Source organism: Mustela erminea, chromosome 1, assembly GCF_009829155.1.
Source record: "Mustela erminea isolate mMusErm1 chromosome 1, mMusErm1.Pri, whole genome shotgun sequence".
NCBI lineage: Eukaryota > Metazoa > Chordata > Mammalia > Carnivora > Mustelidae > Mustela > Mustela erminea.
In genome coordinates this window covers 1,740,951-1,763,714 of record NC_045614.1, presented here as the reverse complement: position 1 = coordinate 1,763,714, position 22,764 = coordinate 1,740,951, and the positions used below count along the sequence as shown (strand labels likewise).

The following is a 22,764-nucleotide window of genomic DNA, read 5'->3' as shown; positions in this document are numbered from 1 at the left end:
TAGAGCCTAGGAAGTTTTCAAAAATGTGTGCTTCGGGCGCCTGGGTGGCTCAGTGGGTTAAGCCACTGCCTTCGGCTCAGGTCATGATCTCAGAGTCCTGGGATCGAGTCCCGCATCGGGCTCTCTGCTCAGCGGAGAGCCTGCTTCCCTCTCTCTCTCTCTGCCTGCCTCTCCATCTACTTGTGATCTCTCTCTGTCAAATAAATAAATAAAATCTTTAAAAAAAAAAAAATGCGTGCTTCTCCGAGCAGCCTCATTCTCTAGATAACTAAGAACAAATACTGCGCATCACGAATTCTTCTGTAGGAAGGTGTCACCCTGCGGGCTTTTACCTGGTGTGCACTTACTATAAACCATTTTTTTAAAAGATTTTATTTATTTATTTGACAGACAGAGATCACAAGTAGGCAGAGAGAGAGGAGGAAGCAGGCTCCCTGCTGAGCAGAAAGCCGGATGCAGGGCTCGATCCCAGGACCCTGGGATCATGACCCGAGCCGAAGGCAGAGGCTTAACCCACTGAGCCACCCAGGCGCCCCTAAACCATCTTTTTTTGTTGTTGTGAATTATGGAAGCCAGGAAAAGACTCTCTATAATAACAAAGTGTCTAATGAGAACGAAGAGGCACCCCATATTGTGTGCCTACGATGAGGAAGGCAGAAATCAGCATTAAACATTAAGAACTCACAGACAGGTCACACTTAACCTCTGCAAAGCCCAGCTCGGTCTTCCAGCACCTCCGATACCTGCATCTCCTCCAGTCCCTCCTGTTTTAGCGAACAATGCCAGAATCCACCTAACTGCTCAAACCCGAGAACTAGAAGAACTTACCCTGACCCCTCCTACTCCTGCAACCTGCCCAGGAGAACCAGCACCGCGTCCTCTCAACTCACCATCCATCCTGGTTCCGCCGTCTCCCTGCCAGAGCCCTTATCTAAGCTAGCGCCTGGCCTTGCCCAGATGACTCCTAACTGGTCTCCTGCTTCCACTCCTGCTTCCCCACAATTCAGTCTCTACACAGACGTCAGAGTCACCGTAAGAGAGAAATCGGATCACAGGCTTCCCCTGCTTAACCCCCTTCAGTGAATCTCGCTGCCCTCACGGTAGCACGCAAACTCCTGAACGTGGCCCGTGGGACTGTCCCGCACCTCTCCCCTCCCTGCCGCTTGCGAACATTCAGCCAGCCCAGCCTTCCAGCTCCTCCGGCGCGGCGGGTTCCTTTCCATCGTTACGTCAGCTGTGCTCTGCTGCTCCTACTTCTCCCTTGCGTCCTGGCTGGGCTCACACGACTCTCTCTTCCTCTTCAGAGCTTTTTGTACAGTCTGGGTCCTCAGCCGCAGGGTCTCTCAAAATGTACGGTCGAGGTGTCCCCTGGGCAGCAGCCATCTGAAGTCATGCCCAGGACGTGGTCTCTCAAAATGTATGGTCGAGGTGTCCCCTGGGCAGCAGCCATCTGAAGTCATGCCCAGGACGCGACCCCTTCCAAGACCACCCATATTGTCGTCGGCCAGGATTCCACTCCCCAGAGGGTCTCGGGCGGGAGGTCTTAGTCCCTTGCGGACTACTGGCTGGAGGTCGTCCCCAGCTCCTTAGCGCGTGGGCCTCTTCAACATCTCAGCTCCCTTCTTCAAGGCAGGCAGGAGAGGTGCTAGGAAGACACAAGTCAGTCTTCTGTTTGTTTTTTTACTCCATTAGTAATTTTTTAAAAAAATTGTGGTGAGATATACATAAACTTGAACTTACCATTTTAACAACTTCAAGCGCACGGCTCAGCGGCATGAAGCACAGTCACCCCGTCCAGCAGCCACCTCGACCCTCTGTTTGTGGCACTTCCCATCTCCCCCCACACGGAGACTCTGTCCCCACGAAGCATGGACTCCTCATCCCCACCCCAGCCCCGGCTCCCACTCTCTCCTCTCTGTGTGGACGGGACTCCTCTGGGGCTCTCCTGGGAGTGGGGTCCTGCGGGATGGGTCCTTCTGGGTCTGGCCACTCTCGCTGAGCCCCGTGTCCCCGGGGTCCGTTCACATCAGAGTATTCCCTACTTCATTCTTCACAGCTCTCTCCGCAACTGGGCCATAGTAGGCTGTCAGTAAGATTTTAGTTAACAAATGAATACATTCTTTTCATAACTCTGGTTGCTTTTACAGGACACGGAACAAAATTTTTTTTAAAAAAGATTTTATCTATCCATTTGAGAGAGAGAGCGCTCGTGAGCAGGAGGGGGAGGCAGAGGGAGAGGGAGAAGGAGACCCCCACTAAGCAGGGAGCCTGATGTGTTATTCAGTCCCAGGACCCGGGATCATGACCTTAGCCGAAGGGAGGCCCTTAACTGACTGAGTCACCCAGGTACCGCTAGCTCCCTGCTGAGCGGAGAGCCCGATGCGGGGCTCGATCCCAGGACCCTGAGATCATGACCGGAGCCAAAGGCAGAGGCTTTAACCCACTGAGCCACCCAGGCGCCCCATCTTTTTTTTTTTTTTTTAATGGTACCTTCTCTTGTCTAAATAGCATCAGCGGTTTTCAGCCTTCATCCTCCTTGACCCCTTGGCCCGTTAACAGTTACCAGATGGTGCGTGCAACACGGCCGATCTGTCACACCTCGGATCAAAACTCTGCGATTGCTCCTTATTTCCCTCCAAAGCCTTTGGCCACCTACCTCCTCTTATGTCCAGCCGCACCTGCGGGGGTCCCTGCCCTGGCCGCTCGGACTCGCTGCACACACCTGCCCCGGCCCCGCTCGGACTCGCTGCACACACCTGCCCCGCCCCCGCTCGGACTCGCTGCACACACCTGCCCCGCCCCCGCTCGGACTCGCTGCACACACCTGCCCCGCCCCCGCTCGGACTCGCTGCACACACCTGCCCCGCCCCGGCGCTCCGGCCCTTGCATGTGGAAGGTCTGGCCTCCACGTGCCCACTGGACCGACTTCTCCCCGCCGTCTTCGCTCGCACCCCCCCGTCTCGACGAGGCCTGTGGGAGCACTCCCTTCAAGCGGCAGCCCACACGCAGCACCTCGGTCGCCCTTGTGGGTCCTGCGATCCCAGAGCCCCGGGCCGGACCCCCCCGCTCGGGGTCCTTCTGTCCTGCGGCTGGTCCGAGCGTGTGAGCCCCGGACGGGCGGAAAGGGAGCTCTTTACTGGCTCGCACAGGAGCGACACACCGTCGGCAGGGGTGCCGAGCCGATGACGCTGGCGGGGACGCCCTGGAGGGACCGTCTCCCGGGGGACCGTCTCTCGCGACCGGCCGAGCCTCCCTGCGGACGGCATTCAGCACCAGGCGCTCCTGGACAGCTCTGGAGGCCAAGTGCTCTCGGAACCTTTCCCCCACGGTCTGAGTTTCCCACCGGGGCCACCTGCTGGCCGTACCTACCGCTCAGCAAGAGGAAACTACTTTCCCGTGCCGGTAGGAGGGGTGGGGTCTCGGGATGAGTGGCGGCCGCAGCAGCCAATGGCACGGCGCGCTAGGTCCGTGTCGCTCGGGGTAGCCAATGGACAGGGGCGTGGGCGGGGCGTGGGCAGCCGCGCGCGGAGCCGGGGAGGAACAGGACCGTGGCTGTGGGGTCGAGACCGCGCGGCGGTTGAGCGGCGGCGGCGGCGGCGGCGGGCGGGCGAGGCCCGGCGGAGGTGCGTGCGGGCGGGGCCCGGGGCTGGGCGCCGGGGCGGGGCGGTTGGTCCGGCGGGCTCGGCCGCCCGTTCCCGAGGCCCGGCGCCGGCTCCCGGCTCGGTCTGCGCTGACCGGGCTCCGGGCCCCCGGGCCGAGCGCGAGGCTCGCTCTCGGGCGGGGTCGCTGGGCGCCGCGGTCCGCGGTCCGCGGGCGTCGCGTGCCCCGGTGCACACAGGAGGCGCCCAATAGGTGCGGGGCGAGGAGCGAGCGCGCGCGGCCCGCTGTGGCCGGGCTTCGGGGCACCGGCGGGGGTCGGCGGCGGCGGCGGCGCGCCCGGCCGGGGCAGGACGGACGCCCGTGCCCCGCGGAGCTCGCGGCCTCGAGCGCGGGGCTTCCCCGGCGCGGGTGACGCGGGAGCCCGGGCCAGGCCGGGGGCGGGAGGCGCCAGGCCGGGGGCGGGAGGCGCCCGCGCGGGGACCTGGAGACCCCGCCGAGTCGGGCGTGGGGGCGAGAGCGGGGTCGGGGGACGCAGGACAGCGGAGCCGTGTCCAGGGTGAAATCCGCCCCGCCGCGGCGCCCCGAGGGGCACAGGCTTCAGCGCACCCCTGGGCCTGCAGCGTCCCTGGGCCTCTGCTCCGCCCAGGCCGCCCGGTGGGTACGAGGCCTACGGCTTAGGACAGAGGTCGGGGGAGGCCCTTCAAGGGGTCCTGGAGGCAGTGACCCTAAAAGACAAGACCTCATCAGGAGGTCAGGGAAGGACGTATTCGAGGCCGCGAAAACAGCCTGTGCAAAGGCCCTGAGGCAGGAACGGGCTGGGCGTACTCCAGGACCACAGAGGCTGGGGTCGGGGTGGGGCGAAGCAGCAGGGGCCGGCGGTGCAGAGCCTTCTACACAGGCCGTGGCAGGGCAGTGGGGAACCAGTGGGGCGGCACCGCCCAGTAGAACATTCCGCAACAGTGGAAGGGCTCTCTGTCCCTGCCGGCCGGTGCGGTCCTCCTACACCTGTGTGGCCGCCGGGCACTTGAAGTGTGACCGAGAAGCTGGATTTTGCCTTGAGCGTAATTGTAGTTGATTTAAGCAGACACACAGGGCTCGTGACTGCGTACCGGACAGCACGGCCGTGGGGAATGTTCCGCAGGAGGCTGCGAGCTGGGCCAGGCTGGACCGAGTGAAGTGTGGGGGGCGGGGGGCGGTGATGGGCTTGGTCGCTAGAGCTGCTCGGATAATCCAACGGCTGACGTGGTTGCCCTCGGCGTTCACAGTGGCTGGACGGAGGCATGAGCCCGCGGCTACGTGGTGGGGCCCGGTAGCACGCCGTGGGACAGGAGTGTGCGCCCACACATGGTGTGGCCCCGCGGTGACCGGAGCAGCCCGGGCCGCCAGCATGACGAAGCTGTTGGTGGCCAAAATCCTCTGCATGGTGGGCGTGTTCTTGTTCATGCTGCTGGGCTCCCTGCTCCCCGTGAAGATCATCCAGACGGATTTTGAGAAGGCCCATCGCTCCAAAAAGATCCTCTCGCTCTGCAACACCTTTGGAGGTGGGGTCTTTCTGGCCACGTGCTTCAATGCTCTCCTGCCGGCCGTGAGGGAGAAGGTAAGGGCTCCCTGGGGGCCGCCGCAGCCCGAGGCACCTTATGACCCAGGGTCTCTGATTCGTTTTCAATGAGGCCACCGAGCTTGGCGATAGCCGTGACCGTGCAGGAGCGACCGGAAATGGATTTGCTGTGTGACCGCGAGTCGGTTGCTTCCCTTCCCTGGGCCTTACCTGGTAGACGGGGCTGGAGCAAGACCTGGGCTTCCTGGCTGGGTGGCCCCCACCTTGCCCTGTAGTTGCCAGTCCGGGCCTCTCCTCCGGCAGCTGCTGCGGCTTAACCAGCAATAACAAATTTCGCAGCTTAACGCGGCACATGTTGGTTACGCTGCGGTTTCTCCGGGTCGGGGCTGGACAGCGCTTGGCTGAGCCCCCCACTCCAGACCCCCGCCAGGCGGCTTTCCAGGTCTCCAGGGGCGCGGGGCGCATCTCAGGGTCCAAGCTCACGTGGTGGTGGGCAAAGTCAGTTCCTTCCCGCTCGTCAGACGGGGGCCTTGTTTCTCCGTGGCTGAGGGCTGCCCTCAGCCCCTTCCACGTGGGCCCCCCGACATAGCCACTTGCTCCGTCAGCAGGTGCCTGCACTTCTGACATGTTTCTGTTGTTTCCGCCGCCCACCTTGCGTTCCTTCACAACCCAGCGTGGGAGCTCATGCAGTCGGCATCCCTGGGGTGAGATCTCCGAGTCCTCCCTCAGGCCGTCTGCACCCCAGGGCCACGTCCAGCCCTACTGCCCCCGACCCCACTTTGCTGCGTCCTCATGCCATCACCCGTCATCACACGCCTGCCTCAGGCCGCGGCTGCTGCGATGGCCTTGCTCCTCCCCAGCCCCTCCAGTGCGTGTGGCCTCCCATGGTCCTCTCCAAACCACTCCAGGCTGCACCGCTGCCCACACCTGAGCCTGGGTAGGTCTGCCCCCTCCCCCCCGGTGCCCGGCCAGGCTCAGCTACAGCTGCTGGCTTGGTCACCTGCAGATGGCAGCATCAAAAGCTGTGGCCTCTGCGTGTCTGCCTTGTCTCTCTCGATCTGGTGATCTGATCTGACTGTTCCTCCAGGGGCGGGGCCGTTAGTGTTTCTCGGGGGTTCCCGGGCGGAGCACTGGCAGGCCTCCCGGAGATGCCTAGCAAATGAAGTGGTCTGTCTACAAAACACAGCCTTCTGCAGCCGGGGTTCCCGTGCGGGGGTGACTGTGCCCCGAAACCCAGGACCCAAAGCGTGAGCGTCAGCCGGCTGTGAGTACGCTGGAGGAGCCGTCCAGACCGCTGCTGGCCCGTTCTGCAGCCCCCTGGGGGTGTGCACGCACCGTTAGGAGAGCAGGGAAAATGAGCCCAGCCCAGAGGAGCCCACCTGCTGCCTTGCCGGACGGCACCCGGCGCTGCGCCGTACCGAGCAGCAGCGCCTCGCCTTGCCTGTCTGGTTGAGCTTCAGTGAAGTAAATGAGACACAAGTCCACATGCCGGTCCTGGGCCACGCGGCCGTGTGTAAGGTCCCCCTGGGCCGCATGTGGCCGGGGGCTTCGGTATCAGATTGCACTTCTGGACAGCACTGGCTGGCAGGGTCTCCCTGGCTGGGGGCATGCGCGGAGTCGTATTCACGCAGGAAGACCTGGAAAGCAGCCCGCCCGCTGTCCTGTGGCAGCAGACCCCACACAGGCCTCAGGGCTGCAGAGGCTGGGCGATGGCACAGTGAGGCAGAGTGTGTCCCGCGCCATCTCCCTGCTTCTGGAGGGTTCTTGGCACTCCTTGGCGTCCCTTGACTTACAGGTACATGACCCCAGTCTCTTCCTCTGGGTCAGCTGCCTGTTTCCCGAGTGTCTCTCTGTGTCCCCTCCTTTTTGTCTCATAAGGACACCGTTACTGGGGTAAGAGCCCATCCTAAGTCAGGATGCTCTGTCTCGTCTCCAGACCCTTAGCTTAGGTAGGATTTCCCCGGGGGCCGCCGCAGCAAAACACCTCAGATGTTTGCCGTCTGTCCCTGTGGAGGCCACAGGTCCGGGAGGCAGGTGCTGGCAGGCCTGGGTCCCTCTGAGGCCTGTCTCCTTGCCGCCTCTTCACGTGCTGCTCCCTGCGAGGACTCCGGTCCTAGTGGGCCACGGCCCATCCTAGCAACCGTAGTGCGCTGACTCGCCTTTTCAAGGACGCTCTCTCTAAGGAGGGCTGGTTCTGCAGTTCCAGACGTTCAGACCTTGGAATGTAGGACTGTTTGGTGGGGACCCAGTTCAGCCCGTTGCACTTGCATTACGTCTGCGGAGACCTTTCTTCCAAGTCAGGTCACATTGTGAGCTTCCGAGTGGGCGGGCCTTTAGGGACCGCAGTTCAGCCCGATACAGCGTGATTCATCATATTTGGCTGATTTAACCCCCAAGTGCCCTCTGTAATGGAATTTTTGGTGTTTTTTTTCCGGAACCCAGCAAGGGTGAGCCCACTTTCTCCTATTTTTTTAGCTTCTTGTGTGAAGTGGACGTTTCTGTGCTGTGCTAAGTGAACAGTGGTAGCTCCCACACCCTGTTGCGTTGGCGGTGGGAGGCCAGGCCGCCTGCTCTGAACCCGTCTCTCCCTCTGTCCCCCTCTTGTGTATCTTCCGCTCCAGCTGCAGAAAGTCCTGAGTCTCGGGCACATCAGCACTGACTACCCGCTGGCCGAGACCATCGCGATGCTGGGTTTCTTCGTGACCGTCTTCCTGGAGCAGCTCATCTTGACCTTCCGCAAGGAGAAGCCGTCCTTCATCGACCTAGAGACCTTCAACGCCGGCTCAGACGCCGGCAGTGACTCGGAGTACGAGAGCCCCTTCATGGGGGGCGCGCGGGGCCACGCGCTCTACGCGGAGCCGCACCCGCACGCACACGGGCTGAGCGTCCAGGAGCTGTCGCGCTCCAGCCCGCTGCGGCTCCTGAGCCTGGTGTTCGCGCTGTCCGCGCACTCCATCTTCGAGGGCCTGGCCCTGGGCCTGCAGGAGGACGGGGAGAAGGTGGTGAGCCTGTTCGTGGGGGTGGCCATCCACGAGACGCTGGTGGCCGTAGCCCTGGGCATCAGCATGGCCAGGAGCTCCATGGCCCTGAGGGACGCGGCCAAGCTGGCCGTCACCGTCAGCGCCATGATCCCCCTGGGCATCGGCATCGGCCTGGGCATCGAGAGTGCCCGGGGGGTGCCCAGCAGTGTGGCCTCGGTGCTGCTGCAGGGCCTGGCGGGCGGCACCTTCCTCTTTGTCACCTTCTTCGAGATCCTGGCGAAGGAGCTGGAGGAGAAGAGCGACCGTCTGCTCAAAGTCCTCTTCCTGGTGCTGGGCTACGCCGTCCTGGCCGGCATGGTCTTCCTCAAGTGGTGAACGGCCCGTCGCCCGCCCGCCGGACGCAGGCGCCCCCCCGCCCCCTCCCCCCAAGCGGGGGAGCACAGGCCCCCAGCGGCCACCTGTGCCCAGAGGGGCCGCGCCCTGGATCCAACACCCTCAGCCTGGAGCACAGCAACTACGTTTAAAAATACTTCTCTTAAAATTATTTCACAAAGCTGTGTGGCTTTGTGTCATGCCCGTCATGCCCCGGCATGGAGAGCCGAGGCCGCCCGCAGGGGGCGGGGCCGCGCAGCCCGCTGGGCTTGGGCTGGGACCCTGCCCTCCCCGCCCCCCACTCCTGCCTGTGGACAGGACAGGACCCCGGCTGCTCCGGGCCACCGAGCCCGTCCAGAGGCTGGAGACTCCTGGCCTCTCCCAGCTGACTCTGCCGCGGAGCGTCACACAGGGTCACACAGCGTCACACGGGGAGCTCTAACTCCTGCCACTGAGCCAGTGCCTCCAGGGGGACAAGGGGTGGGCTGCCAGGCACCTCAGCACTTCCCTCTTCCGCGGTGCCCCCCACACACACTTGGGGTACCTGAGAGATGCGCAGGCTGGGGTCCAGGGGCAGCTGGGCCATTGGTTCTCAGCCCGCCATCCCCAGGGCCGTGGGGCAGGGGCCACGCTGTGAATCACCCACCCGTCCTGTGCCCCCCACCGCAGACACACCGATGATGCCAGAAGCTGCCTCAGGGGCGCGGGAGCACAGGGCGCGTGTGGCGCTGGCCCCAACCCTGCGCACCGGCTCCCTGGTAACCTTCTGTTCAACTCGCCTGTTGTCTCAGCAACCCCCACGCGGGCCTCCAGGGATGGGAGGCTGTGCCGAGAGCCTTTCCCGGGGGATTTTGCCATCAGGAGTGCTCCAGGGGAAGTGTGGGCTGGTGGCCTGGGCTGGGCTGTGGCAGCCGCAGCCTCTCAAGCTCCGTCAGGGACGCTCGGCTGTATGGCAGCAGGCACGAGGGCCCGGGTGCACACGCCTTCCCAGTGCCCTGAGTCCCTTCCTCTGCCTCACTCCAGGCCTCCAGGGTCCCCCAAGCACAGGCCCCTTCTGATGCGGGCCCTGGGCTTGGTGGGGCTTCTGGTCCCCGGCTCCAGCCCTGTGGGCACCCCTGGGGGCTGCTGCTAGTGCTCAGCCCCTCCCGGGACAAGCAACCAACCTTTGCCAGCACCCCGGCCTTGTCCAGTTCTGCTACAAGAGGCCAGGAGAGCGGGGATGTGTGTCTGAGGGCCTGTCGCTGCAGAACTCTCAGGCCTGTTGCCGGAAACTTCTGTCTGGCTTGTCCTGGGGACCCATCTCCAAACCCCACATGGCCTGACCCTGTCCCCGTGCTGGGAAGGTGACCTGCACGGGTGTAGGGACATTATCCTTTCCATTGTGTCCTAAAACTAGTGGCGTCAGCCTTGGCCTGCCCCCCCCGCCCCCAGGAGGTGGAAGTTTCTACCCACTCAGCCTCTTCCCCGACTGGGCAGGTCACCGTGGGGCCACCAGGTTGTGAGCCTGCCTTCATCTGGGCCAGGGTCGTCTCTGCTCCCGGGACCCCTGCTCCAAACTCCCTGTGGCTTCCAAAAGCACACACACCACAGGGTCCCCCTGCTGCCAGCCATCAGCAGCCTGGGGATCTGGCCCTGGGGACACCCCAGCCGGACCACCTGTCACCCCCACTGATGACTCCAAGGCCCTGTCCCCCTCACGCTGAGCACACTCCCTGACCAGTGGGCCCGGGAAGGGCAGCACCACACCAGCAAGGAGCCTTGGGTCATAGGAAGACCCGGGGTTCCCTCTGCGGGCCCCTCAGACCTCAGCACCTCAGATTCTCTCTCCTGGGCCGTGGCTGCTCCCGGCTGATGTGCTCTCCCTAGGGTCCCACCGGCTCCAGCAAGCTGTTTCCAGGCCCCCGGAGGACGCTGGGACCCTGAGAGGTTTGAGGGGGCTGTGCTGGAGAAGATGCAGGCTGCCGCAGCAGCCCCCCCAGGCCCCTCCTGGCTACCCCTCCTGTCTTCTGTGGCCAGCGGAGCAAGGGTCAGCCCTGGGACCTGCCTCCAGAAACTGCCACAGTTGGCCAGCAGTGGGGGTGAAAGTGTCTTGGTTCTGGTCAGTTTTCCCTACATTGCGTGCGGATCAGACCATCTCTGCCCTGAGCTAAGAAGAGTGGCTCTTTTGCCCTCCAGCTGAAGCCCGGAGGAGCAGCGCCCACTCCCGAGGTTTCCTGGCTCTGGTGGCCAGGTCCGGCCTAGACAAGGCTCTTCTGAGGCCTTTGCTAGCTCCGTCCCCACCCCCTTGCCCACCCCCACCACCCAGGCAGGAGCAGCTCTCCTGTGGCTACGGCTGAGGCTGATCACCAGCTGGCCCCAGACCAGCCCCTGCACAAAACTGGACAGGAGTCTCAGAAGGCCATCCGTGTGCAACCTGGTGACATTGAGGAAATGCCATGTGGCCTGCTGCTGCAGAGGTCCCGGTCTTTTGGGGGTCTTCTGCTCACTTCACGGTTCCCAGTAGGGGGGATCCCCTAGGGTGCTCCAGGCGGTGTCTGAGGATGGCCGTGGTGGTCACACTGGGGTGTCACTGCTCTGATTCATGGGAAGGGACAGTGGGTTCCATGCAGAGGCCGGTTGGCGCTGAGATCCTGTATGCGTGTCGGAAGGGGTGGACGCCTGCTGATGGACAGCCGGTGGCACTCGGCAAGGGCCAGAGCTGCAGCCGGAAGCGAGGGCGCCCAGCGAGCGCTCCAAGCCAAGCCCTCCGCACAGAACACCGAGCAGCAGCTCCACCAGCATGGACGTGGTGGGGTCAAGGCCAACCGCACCCATCCACTCGGCCTAGCTTCTCCCCTCCCCCACTGGGGGTCCTGGGCGGGCAGGAGGAGGGGTGCCTGGGCTGGGGACACCATTGAGAGCTCTGCCAGGAGGAGAGTTACCCCGGGACTGTCTCCCGTCATCAGCCAAGGCCACCAGAGTGACTTCCTCCACCAGGAGGTCGCTGGCCCAGGCCTCAGCCCTCCCAGGTCTGCTCTGCGTGGGGGCTCAGGGCACGGGCAACAGCTGGATGGAGTCAGCCATATTCCCCTCCTCGATCTGGAGACAAAGGGGGAAATGACGAGGCGGCACCCAGGCCTCGTGGATTGAATCAACCTTAATAACAGTGTGTCGGGGTTTCTGTTGTCTGCTGTTTGTGTCTCTGGTGCACAAGTTATTAGCGTGGGGCGGGGAGGCGGTGCGCTGGTTCCCCGCCTGCCTGCATCTCCAGCCCCCCCACAGCCGGCAGGGGAGGGGGATGGTGTCTCCCAGCCCACAGTGGGCTCAGACCTGCTCTGGCCACCAGCTCTGGGCCTGCCAGGAAAAGAGGCGGCATCCCACTTGTCCCAGCCTGTGCCCACCCTCCGGGGAAAAGCCAGTGACCGGCCCATCTGACCTTCCCAGAGCCGGAGCTGCTCTCTGGGTCATCAGGATGCGCTCCGTGCCGCCCTGAAGGCCTCTGTGGCTCCCAAGGCAGGAGCACAGGCCTGGCTGGCTGCTGTGCTCCGATGGAGGCCTGAGGCCATTGCTGTGTGCCCAGCCTGGCTGGGGAGAACCTGCTGGGCAGGTGGGCGCTTCCAAGCCCCTGCTTCCTTGGTACGGGGCAGGCCTGGCCCACGGACTGCCTTTAGACCGAGGTAAACAGCCACCACAGTTGTCAGGCCCCTCCCTGCAGGGACCAGCTGGACCTCGATCTGAGCACGGTCAGGCCCGCTTCTCGGCTGACGAGCTAGAACAGGGTCTCCATCTCAGCACCATAGACATTTGGGGCTGTCTCTCCAGGTGCAGGCTGGGAGCCGCATTCTGGCTGGGGGCGGGGCTGCGGGATCTGCATGGCCACCCAGCCCCCAAGCGGTGCTGATGCTGCTGGTCTGCTGACACGTTTGAGATCCACTGCCCGGCTCCAGGTCTCTCCTGCCAGCACCACCAACACCAGACTGTCCCCGGGCACAGTGCCGGGGGGGAGGGGGTTGGGGGAGGTGAGCGGCATCTCTGGACCCCGCCCACGGGATGCCAGGAGCACCCCAGTCGTGGCCACCACAAGTGTCTGCTGACAAGTGTCCCGGAGTCACCCAAGGGTGAGGCCCACTGCCCTAAGATGCATGGCAGTTCGCCTGGTAACGGGGGCGAGACGACCTGTCAACGTGAAATGTGGCGTCAGCCGCCAGTAGTGCCCCAAAGACAGAAGAAGCAGAGCGAAGGGACAGAGCCAGGGAAAATGCAAACGATTTTTCAAAACGTGGTCAGGGAGGAAATCCCTGGGGACCACACGAGTCCCACGAAGAGCCTTTCTGGTGGGGCGGGGGTGGGGCAGCTGGTGCAAAGGCCGTGAGTCTTTCTGCAAGTCCTTTTTTCCCCCGACTGTTCACAGCCGCCCTGACGGTCTGTGAAGACGGCCAAGGGTCACAGGGCTTTCTCCGACCCGCAGTGAAGACTTCGGTGGGCTCCTGCTCGAGAGGCCGTGGTAACAGCCGCACCTCGTGCTTCGGGACAAGCTCCAGGCTGCCTACATCCGGCTCCGCAGGTGGCTTCAGCGAAGGGCGCACGTCTTTCCCCCCAGGGCTGGGGGCCAGCTCCTGCAGGGGCCGGCAGGCAAAATTCAGGCTTGGGAATGCCAGCCTATTCATTTTCCAAGGCAAACTGGGTTTGGACAAATGATTTTCTTATTTCCAAATGTTGGAGCCAAACTTAAAAACAAAGTGGACCACATCTAGGGACCGTGACACTCGGCCTCTGCTTTGCCCGAATGGTCACATTAATCCCGGGAGCACGGAGAGTGAGCAGAGAATGCAACCCAGCCATCTTCCTATAGCTCATTGGGGCTGGAACTCAGGTCCAGCAGCACTGCCGGGAGTGTGTGTGTGCGGGGTTTGGGGGTAAGCAAGGCTAGAGCTTTGGGGCAGGGAGAAGTCCCATAGGCTGCCAGGCCAGGTGAAGAGTTGGGACTCTGCCCACAAATGGTTGTCCCTTGTAGTGGAGGTGATTTCTGCAGGACAGGGACAGTTGGCCAGGGATAGGTCGAAGGCTGGGTGGTGGCTTCAGAGCCCCATGGACCTGAGTTCCAGCCCCAATGAGCTATAGGCAAGGGTCGCCTGCTATCCTAGTTTGGGGTGCTCCAGTGGGGGCTTGGGCCCCCGGACAGAGCACAGAGGGGACTCAGGACTGTCCTCCTCTGGCTCACAAGGCCAAGAGCCTGGCCCAGGAGCTATAAATAGCAGCCGCAGAGTGGAGCTGCCGCCTGTGCCCACGCTCCTACGCATGAGTCAGCCTGGCCTGGCCTGGGCAGGCGCCCGGAGGAGCCGGAGAGCTGGCCAGAGGCTGGGGGCCCGGCCCAAGTGCAGTCCGGTCACTCGGACCAAGGCAGGCCGGCCGCTGGAATGGGAGGGAGTGGGGCTGTCGCCTTAGGGCACCTGTGTGCCTGGCAGCCCCTCGAAGATGGACGTCCCCCTGATTGCTCCCTGCAACCCGAAAGGTGAGGAGACATTCACAGATGGGGAAACTGAGACTCAGAAGGGCACTTGGCTGGGACATGGCAACCCAGACCAGAAGTTATTATGTATGGATTGAGCTGCCTCCGTGTCTGGTTGAGGGCACCCCAAGATGAGGGGCTGGGGCCAGACGGTCCTCTGAGGCGCCCCCACGGGGCCAGTGACAGGACAGAGCAGGAGAGACGTGTGCCCAGGGAATAGTTCCAAGCAGCCTGCAGGGACCAGGAGGAGAGCTCAAGTGAGAAGCTGGATTTGACCCGGGGGCGAAGGGAGCCAAGGCAGCATTAGAGCTCAGGAGGCGGGTGGTGGAGGCTGGGCACTGGATGCTGGGGGGAAGGAGGGCAGGAGGGGCGATCCTGGGAGACCAAGGAGGAGGCAGGCGGGGCTGTCTAGGTGGGAGGGGCCTGTGGGTGAAGTGCAGGGCTGGGTCCTTGAGAAATGGCGACCACCAAGCCCCCGAAGCAGGGCTAAGCTCAGGGCCCAGCTCCGTGGGAGGCAGGTGATCTTGGGGGCAGTGCCTGTGTTTCCAAGGGAACAGGAAGCGGCCACCTCAGTCAGAGACATGGAGATGGTGGGCCAATGAGAATCGAGACACTAAGTAAGGGTTGACCATCTGCTCACACATGACGGGGAGCTCACCACCTACAAAGACCGTTTATCCTCTGATTGCTCTGACCCCAGAAAGTCCCTTCTTGCAGGACCTTAGTGTCAGCCTACCCCCATCAAGGAGCATCTTATTCCAACAGGCTTTCGGGAGCCTGGGTCCGTCTTACGCCCACCCTTAATCCCACTGATGTGCCAAAAGTCCAGTCTCCTCCGAGATGAGCCTCTGCCTCCCTCCAGCCCCTCAGGAGGGAGTGGTGGTATCTTGTAGCCATAAACGTGGGCACGCAGACACTTCAAACAGGCACTTCCCAAGGCAAACATCCATTCTCAGAGACAACTCCTATTGGGGGAAGATAGAGATTTTCCTACCCCAAACCCCAAACCCAGCACCACCCCTGCCCCATTGTTCACCCCCTGCGTGGGCTGCCTTAGGGGCACCAACCCATTCCTAGTGCCCTCCTCACTTCTCTCCTGGCACCTGTCTCCCACCCTTGCCCGGGCTGAGCTCCTAGGATGGGGGAGTGGTCTCCAGGCGCACTCCCACTGCCTGCCAGGCCCCTGGGGCCACCGCTGCGCTCTGGTCTCTTTATCCATTGATCATGCCTTCATCCCAGCAAAGCCCCCACGCCGGTGAGGGACCCTGGCCGGCCCAGACCCCACCAGCGCCCGGGCCCTCAGCTGCAGTTCCGCCAGCAGATCCTTCCCTTTGCTCCCCAGGGTGACCCTGGGGCGCGGGGCTCCCCAAGAGGCAGTCAGACCCCACCCCGTCCCCCGCCCCCGGCCTGACGAACCCCTGGGGCGCGGGCAAGAGCGCATGTGCTCCGGGCGGGGGTCGACGCGGCGGTGACCTTGGCCGGGCGCGGGTCCCCCGGGAGGGGCGGAGCGCGGCGCCCGGCGGGCGGGGACGGGCGGGGACGGGCGCGGGCGCGGCGGCGGCGGCGGCGGCGGCTCGGGCGGGCGGGCGGCGGGCGCGCGGGGGGCGGCGGCGCCCGAGCGGACACGAGCCGGCCAGCAAGCAGCCGCGGCGGCGCCGCAGGACGAGCGCCCAGGTAGGCGGCCGGGGCGGGGGACGGGGCTCCGGGCCCTGCCGCACCCCACCCGCGAGGCCCGCTGGGCCCTCTCCCCGCGCGCCCCTCCTTTGTCCGAGCCCCACCCTCGCGGCCGCGGGGCCAGGCCCTCCCGCTCCCGGCGCCCGCCCCCCCGGCCCGCCCGGACCCCCTCCCCAGTCCGTGCAGCCCCGGCCGTGCCGCGCCCGGCGCGCCCACCTTGGACAGCTCCCCCCGGGCGCCCTCCCGCCCCCGCGGTCCTGGCCGCGCGCCCCTCCGCCAAGCCAGCCCCTCCCCCAGGCCCGCCGCAGCCCCCTCTGGGTGGGTCGGTCCCGCTCAGTCGGAGCCCCCTCCGTGAGGGATCAGGGGGGTCCTGGGCCCGTCTTCCCGCGGAGCACCCGCTCAGCCTCCTGCCTCTGGGCCGAGCCAAGCCCCTCACCCAGGAACCCCTCCCTTGGCCCTTCCCCCACCACTGAGAACCTCCGCTGGCCCAGGGGAGCGGGGGCTGGTCCCCTGAGTGTGCCTCCCCTCCCTCAGACCCCCGGCCATCCAGCCCCTCCTTCGGCAGGTAGTCCCTAGGTCAGACCCCTCCCCCATTCAGTTAAGCAGTGTGTGAGTGTGTGAGTGTGTGTCCTGTGCCCTCCCCTGGGTGGAGACCTGCTCTCCCGGCCTGGCCTGGGGAGGGTCAGGTTGGGCTACCTTGCATAGGAGGAGGACCCTGGGCTGTGCAGCCAGCGGAGGCCCAATTCAAGTCCTCCTCGGCTCTGCCACCTCCCTGCTCTATGACCTTGAGCTGGGGCCTCCCCCTCGGAGCCTCAGAGCCTGCGACCCCATACCCCCACCCCGCAGAAAGGGAGGGTGGGAGTCAAGCAGCGCCAGGTAGGTACCCAGCATGCATGTGGGGGTTAGGGAATGGGGGCTCCTGGTCCAGGGACTGCGGCCCAGCAGGGCCCCTCCTGGAGGACGGGCCTGGAGTCCTGCCTGGGGGTCTGGGTCCCCAGCCGGCCGTGGCGGTGCCTGGCTGTACACCCTTGTGCCCCCTCTCAGGGTGCCCACCCAGGAAAGGGCAGTGCCTGCAGAGGGGGCCGGCACCCCTCCCTGCCCCCCACCCCAGCTTCCTCCCAATGCTGAGTGTTGCCATGCGTGTCGCCAAGGTGCCTAGTGAGGTACGAGGAGTTAGTACTGGTAAGCGTGGCCGCGTGTGCCTGGCGCGGAAGTGGGGGGTGAGTCTGCCGTTCCTTGGATCGTCCTGTCTGCTTCTGGGAAACCTGGTGCTTTGGTCGCTTCAGAACCTGCCTTCACACCCCACGGCCAGCCAAGTGCCTATACCCCGAGCCCTCGTGCCTGATGGTCACGATGGTCCGTCTTTACCGAGGGCCCCCGGTGCCAGGAGCCCGGCTCTGGGCTTTCCCCAGCTTCTGCACCGCTTGTCCCAGCAACTCATGGAGCAGGCGCTGTGACAAAACCCAGGCTCGGGGACCCTGACCCACCTGCCCTGGCTCTCACCTTTGGCTTCACACCGCCGAGTCTTCTACCCCACACACACCCGAGGGAGGTAACCTAGTCCAGGCGAAACCTCGTGTCTCCTCCCCAGCACTGTGGACCTACCTCCACAGAGATGGCCAGGAACGACACAGATGCTGGAGACCGGCCTTCTACGGCCCCACCCCAAGCCCAGGCCTCTTCCCCCACCGGCAGCATTTCAGGAATTGCTGTGCTGTGTGACCTCGGGAGGCCGCTGGACCTCTCTGAGTACAGGTGCAGAGAGAGAGGCTAGGAGGATGTCCTTTAGGAAGGTCTGTTCCTCCAGAAACTAACAGACCTTGAACCAGAGCCGTGGCAGGCCAGACTGGTTTGGGGGCACAGTGCAGGAAGTGGGGACCTTTCTCATTGGGTCCAGACTTCATTTTCTCACCTCTGACCTGGGCTGCTGTCAGAAATCAGTGCCCTGATTTGCAAATTATGGCTTTTGGACTTCCAGTATCACGATCGCACTTATGGGATGGGAGAGGGGAGGAGGTGTATGTATGGTGCGAGTTCCCAGGGCCGTGGCCCTGGGCACCAGGTTTGTCCCTTCTGGGCCCAAGAGCACAGGCATGCTAAAGACATCCCACCATGTGGCCCCCATGAGGTTTGAGAACCTCTGGGCTGAGGGAAAAACAGGAAGCCTGGGGTTGCTGGAGAGAGGCACCATTCACAGAGGAGGACTCTGCGGCTCAGGGTGGCAACGCATAGCCTTGCCTAGGTCACAGACCAGGTCTGCCGGCTTCCAAGAGCCCGTGGGCACAGTGGGAAGAGGAGAGGCCAGTGCAGCCTGGGAGGGAGGCATGCAGGTGAGGAAAGGAGTCAGTGCCCCCCACGATGGCATCTCTACTCCCCTTCCAGCCCAGAGTCCCCGGGGAACCAGCCTGGGCCCCCGATTCTGTCGGGGCAGGGAAGCAAGCAAAGGGGGCTGGCTCCAGGGCCCCACACAGGGCAGAACTGCGAAGTCGGCCAGGTCAACCAAAGGGTTCTCCGCAGGACGCTGGAGGGATGCCTTGTCCCCTGAGAAGCTGCACCCCCGCCCCGCTGGGGCCCAGAGCTGTCCCCTCTTGCCTGTGGCCTTTTGTGCCTGACACTCCTCTCTGTACAGGGTTGGTCTGGGGTTCTAGCGGCTGGCACGAACCCTCCAGGCCCTGCCTGACCCCCTGCCACCGCGTGGAAGATGCCTGAGCAGAGCAACGACTACCGAGTGGTGGTGTTCGGGGCGGGCGGCGTGGGCAAGAGCTCGCTGGTGCTGCGCTTCGTGAAGGGCACCTTCCGGGACACCTACATCCCCACCATCGAGGACACCTACCGGCAGGTGATCAGCTGTGACAAGAGCGTGTGCACGCTGCAGATCACCGACACCACGGGCAGCCACCAGTTCCCGGCCATGCAGCGGCTGTCCATCTCCAAGGGCCACGCCTTCATCCTGGTCTACTCCATCACCAGCAAGCAGTCGCTGGAGGAGCTGGGGCCCATCTACAAGCTCATCGTGCAGATCAAGGGCAGCGTCGAGGACATCCCCGTCATGCTGGTGGGCAACAAGTGTGACGAGACGCAGCGGGAGGTGGACACCCGCGAGGCTCAGGCCGTGGCCCAGGAGTGGAAGTGCGCCTTCATGGAGACGTCGGCCAAGATGAACTACAACGTGAAGGAGCTTTTCCAGGAGCTGCTCACGCTGGAGACGCGCCGGAACATGAGCCTGAACATCGACGGCAAGCGCTCCAGCAAACAGAAGAGGACAGACCGCGTCAAGGGCAAATGCGTCCTCATGTGAGCCCAGAAGGCCCGCCACCAGCCGGCCCACGCCTCCCCCGCCGCCCCCGCGCCCCCTCCTCCGGCCCCTCCCCCTCCGCTCCGGCCTCGGGTCCTCCCCGCCTTCTTCTCTCTCCTCTTCCCTCACCCAGCACCTCTGTGGGGGCTTCCGAGGCCCCGGTGAGCCCGCGGCAGGTCTGGGGCTCCAACCTGGCCCTGCCGCATGGCTCTGCCTCCCACCCCCGCCCCCCCAGGCCTGTCTGCACCCCCCAAAGCCAAGTGCCGGAGGTGGCCCCCTGGATCCGCACATGAGAAAACGGGGAAGCTGGATGTCCCCGCTGGGGCCGAGGATGCCGGGTCTTCCCTGTCTCTGCCCGTCTCTGTCTCTTTCCCGTGGGTGCCCCGAGCCACACCTTTGTCTCCCCCATCAGATCACTGTGACCTTGCTGGGGAGGGGAGCGCAAGTGCACATGGACCTAAGAGTTTGCTCTCCCCGTTTCGGTGTTTGACACACGCTGCCCCTGCTCCGTTCCTCGTGACCTCTGGCCTGTGCCCCCACCCCAGGTCCCAGAACAGTCCTCGCCCCTGTCCCCACAGCCTCGGTGAGGGGGAGGGGCTCGCGGGATGGGTCTCAGGCCACCAGGCAATAACCACAGAGCCTGCCACGGTGCCGGGTCAGCCTGGAACCCCACTCCTCGCCCTGCCTGGGGGACCCGGGGTGCACCCAGGGGAGGCCTGGGACTGGCCCATGGCCACAGCACAACTCAAGGGGACCATCCAGAGTGAATATGGGGGTCTCCCCAGAGATTGGTACAGCCTGTCACCTGTGAGCCTCAGGCAGGGGCCCATGGGGTGCTGGGGAGGGGGTCCCCAGGACCCCATCCAGGGGCAGGCAGCTGGACCCAGCACCAGCAGGGTCAGAGGGAATCCAGGCAGAGCTCTGTCCAGCCCACTGCCTCCCGCCAACTGTGCCCCAGAGAGGGGGCGCTCTGCCCGGGAAGGTGTGTGTCTATGAGATTCTGAGTGCTCTCTGCGAGTGTCCGGATAACCACGCGCGTGGGACCCTGATGTGTAGGACCAGCGGGAAGGGGAGCCGCAGGCCTGGGGTGCGGAGGTGACCACGGGCTGGTGTGTTTGTGCCACGTGCTATGCACAGGGAGACGGTTTATGTCTAAGATGTGTGCGTGTGTGTGTGTGTGTGTGTCTGTCATTTGGCTGGTACGTCTATGTCCCGGTCTTTATGTGATAGTGGTGGAGGCTCTATGTAGGGGTGGGCAGTGTGGTGTGGACAGGACTGGCTCTTTGTGTCGATGGGACCCTTCATACCGGCATTCAGGGGGATTGTAAGTGGTCGTGCTTTGGGGAGTGGGTGACGTGATTTCCAGGACCACATCTGTAAGCCGTCTGTTCCGTCTGAGGAACGCTAAGCCCGTTCGACGTGGTATCGAGGTTGCTCTCAGCTCCAACTCTGTATCGTCAGCTGGTGGCGCCTACCACGACACCCAGCGCCAGAAACTGCACGCGCCAGTCGTCTCTGCTCCTGTGGGTCGGGAGTGCAGGCACGGGTTCCCGGAGACTTCCACTTGGATCTCCGAGGCTGCGATCCCCGTGTGGGCGGGCCGTGGTCTCATCGGAAGGCCTGACCGGGGACCGATTTGCTCCCAAGCTCACGCGGCTGTCAGCAGCATTCCGTTTTCTGCAGTTTCAGGCCCTAGGGGCTCTGCTGCTCACTAGACGCCCCCGAGCGCCACCCGCGGCCCCTTGCCACCTGGGTCTCTCCCGGGGGTTGCTCACCGCTGGGCATCCTGGGGCGTGACGGGGCTGTGTGTGCTTGCTTGTGTGTTCTTAGGACTGCCCTGCGTGTGTGCATGTGCTAGAAAGACCATGTCGCGGTACAGTGGACTGTTTGTGGGTAAGAGGGGCTATTTCTGTCCATCTTAGTGGCTGTGCGTTTGGTCCTGTCTGTGTTTGTGTGACTCCGCAAATGTTTACTGGGCACACTGTGTAGAGAGGGAGGGAGTGTGTGTGTGCAAGTGTGTGTGTCACGGCCTGGCATGGGGATGGCCCCCTGGAAGAGCTGGTAGCAACCTGCCTGAGCACAGCTGAGCCCCCCCACCCTGCGGCGGGTCCAGGGTCCACCAGCAACTGGTGTTGCTCCCTTTCCCACCCCGGGAGCGTTTCCTGGGCCTTGCTGGGCAGGGGTCTGCAGCCCTTTCTCAGGGACACACCCTGATAGCACAATCTCCCTGGGGCCCCGCCCACCTCCAGGCCTCTCCCCCGCCCCAGGCCATGGTCCCCTGGGGAGAAGGGGCTCCTGCCGCAGGAGGGACCTGAGAGCCCGTCCTGCCTGGGCACCCCTGGTTCTGGGGACCCTGCCAGGCCATGCTTGCTGTGACTCCACCCCTGCCCCTTCTCCCCCCGCATGTGGGTGCCCCCTGCCCCCCATTGTGGGGTCTGTGTAGCATTTGCTCTAGAAATAGTCTTCCTGCAATAAAGAAGTGGATCCTGCATCTCCTGTCAGTGCCCTTTCTTTGGCTTCAGGGAGGGCAGCCCACCAGCTGCAGGAGAGGGAGGGGAGGGGTGGGGGTGGGAGTCAGGGATGGGCGTGAGGGAAGGGGGTGAGGAAAGCTGCTATGGGAAGAGGTTGAACAGCTCAGCACTTCTTCTGGTGGCCCCCCCAACAGGAGACCTCACGGGCCCTGCTGAGCCCATTAGTGCAGTCAGACGCCAGATGCCGGGAGGGAGCGGGAGCTACGGACCTCCTTTAACCTGGGGAGGAACCTGTAGGGCCTCAGCTTCCCCATCAGCTAAATGGTGGCTTGGAGTTTGCAAACTAAAAAGCAGGGGCAGGATGAGGGTGAGGAGAGTGAGGCACTCACCAGGGGCACAAAACTTAAATGGGGGACACCAAAAACTCCGCCATCGAGACACATTTTTTTTAAAAGATTTTATTTATTTATTGGACAGACAGAGATCACAAGCAGGCAGAGAGGCAGGCAGAGAGAGAGGGGGAAGCAGGCTCTCCGTGGAACAGAGAGCCCGATGCGGGGCTGCATCCCAGGACCCTGGGATCATGACCTGAGCAGAGGCTTAACCCACTGAGCCACCCAGGCACCCTGAAGTGTCCTTATTTTTAAATGGTAACAATGGATTTACATTTTTAAAGGATTTGGGGGCCATATCCCACCTGTGGGCCAGCAGTTTGTGACCCTTATTTGGGGAACAATGCCATCTTTACATAAAGATGGGGGCTGGGGAGTGAGATGCTGGCTCCCAGGCTCCTGGTTTTCTCTGTGCACTGCAGGGGATTACAGGGATGGCAGGAGCCCTGGGGTGCTCAGCTGGGAGGCCAGAGGCTCAGATCACAGAGTATCAGTATCCTGCACGAAGTTCTAGGAGTCCTGGCATCTGGTGGTTTCATCTTTTTATAAGAAATCCTCCCCTCCCTGACTGTCAATGCTTTTGGAGACATACCATACATTTTCCAACATCACCAGGGGAGCTTTTTAAAGATATGCATTCCAGGGTTCCATGGGATTCTGGATCATTCAGTCTGGGTGAGGGCCAAGGAACATGCTTTTTCACTTTTCTAAATCATTTTTTTAAAGATTTTATTTATTCATGAGAGAGAGCACGACCAGAGGTGGGAGAGAGTGGAAGTAGCAGACTCCCCACTGAGCAAGGAGCCAGATGTGGGGCGGACCCCAAGACCCTGAGATCATGACCTGAGCCGAAGGCAGAGGTTTAACCCACTGAGCCACCCAGGCCCCCTATGAACCTGTTTTTTTTAGATCCAGGCCCAGGAATTCGGAAAT

The 22,764-nt window shown here is 63.3% G+C and overlaps 2 protein-coding genes and 1 pseudogene across 3 annotated transcripts; 2 read left to right on the top strand and 1 right to left on the bottom strand.

The window, feature by feature from the left end:
• Positions 1-3,419: 3,419 nt before the first annotated feature.
• Positions 3,420-11,667, top strand: SLC39A3 (solute carrier family 39 member 3). The gene is made up of 3 exons (XM_032305393.1): positions 3,420-3,623; positions 4,866-5,197; positions 7,780-11,667. Exons 1-3 carry the CDS (start codon positions 3,488-3,490, stop codon positions 8,512-8,514), a joined length of 1,203 nt encoding a protein of 400 aa, XP_032161284.1. The 5' UTR covers positions 3,420-3,487; the 3' UTR covers positions 8,515-11,667.
• An 824-nt stretch (positions 11,668-12,491) lies between these two features.
• LOC116569282 lies at positions 12,492-16,564 on the bottom strand (annotated as a pseudogene).
• Positions 13,764-21,459, top strand: DIRAS1 (DIRAS family GTPase 1). 2 transcript variants are annotated; one of them, XM_032305406.1, is made up of 2 exons: positions 13,764-14,002; positions 18,303-21,459. In XM_032305406.1, exon 2 carries the CDS (start codon positions 18,375-18,377, stop codon positions 18,969-18,971), a length of 597 nt encoding a protein of 198 aa, XP_032161297.1. In that variant the 5' UTR covers positions 13,764-14,002; positions 18,303-18,374; the 3' UTR covers positions 18,972-21,459. The 2 variants fall into 2 exon arrangements, with proteins under 2 accessions (XP_032161297.1, XP_032161290.1); XM_032305399.1 differs by lacking the exon at positions 13,764-14,002 and adding an exon at positions 15,561-15,673.
• The last annotated feature ends 1,305 nt before the right edge of the window (positions 21,460-22,764 follow it).

Excerpts from the sequence above, each read along its gene's own strand:
- SLC39A3 (XM_032305393.1), top strand. The coding sequence starts at position 3,488 with ATGGACAGGGGCGTGGGCGGGGCGTGGGCAGCCGCGCGCGGAGCCGGG. Across the intron at positions 3,624-4,865 it reads GCGGGCGAGGCCCGGCGGAG|TGGCTGGACGGAGGCATGAG; the intron begins GTGCGTGCGGGC and ends CGGCGTTCACAG. Across the intron at positions 5,198-7,779 it reads TGCCGGCCGTGAGGGAGAAG|CTGCAGAAAGTCCTGAGTCT; the intron begins GTAAGGGCTCCC and ends CTTCCGCTCCAG.
- DIRAS1 (XM_032305406.1), top strand. The coding sequence starts at position 18,375 with ATGCCTGAGCAGAGCAACGACTACCGAGTGGTGGTGTTCGGGGCGGGC.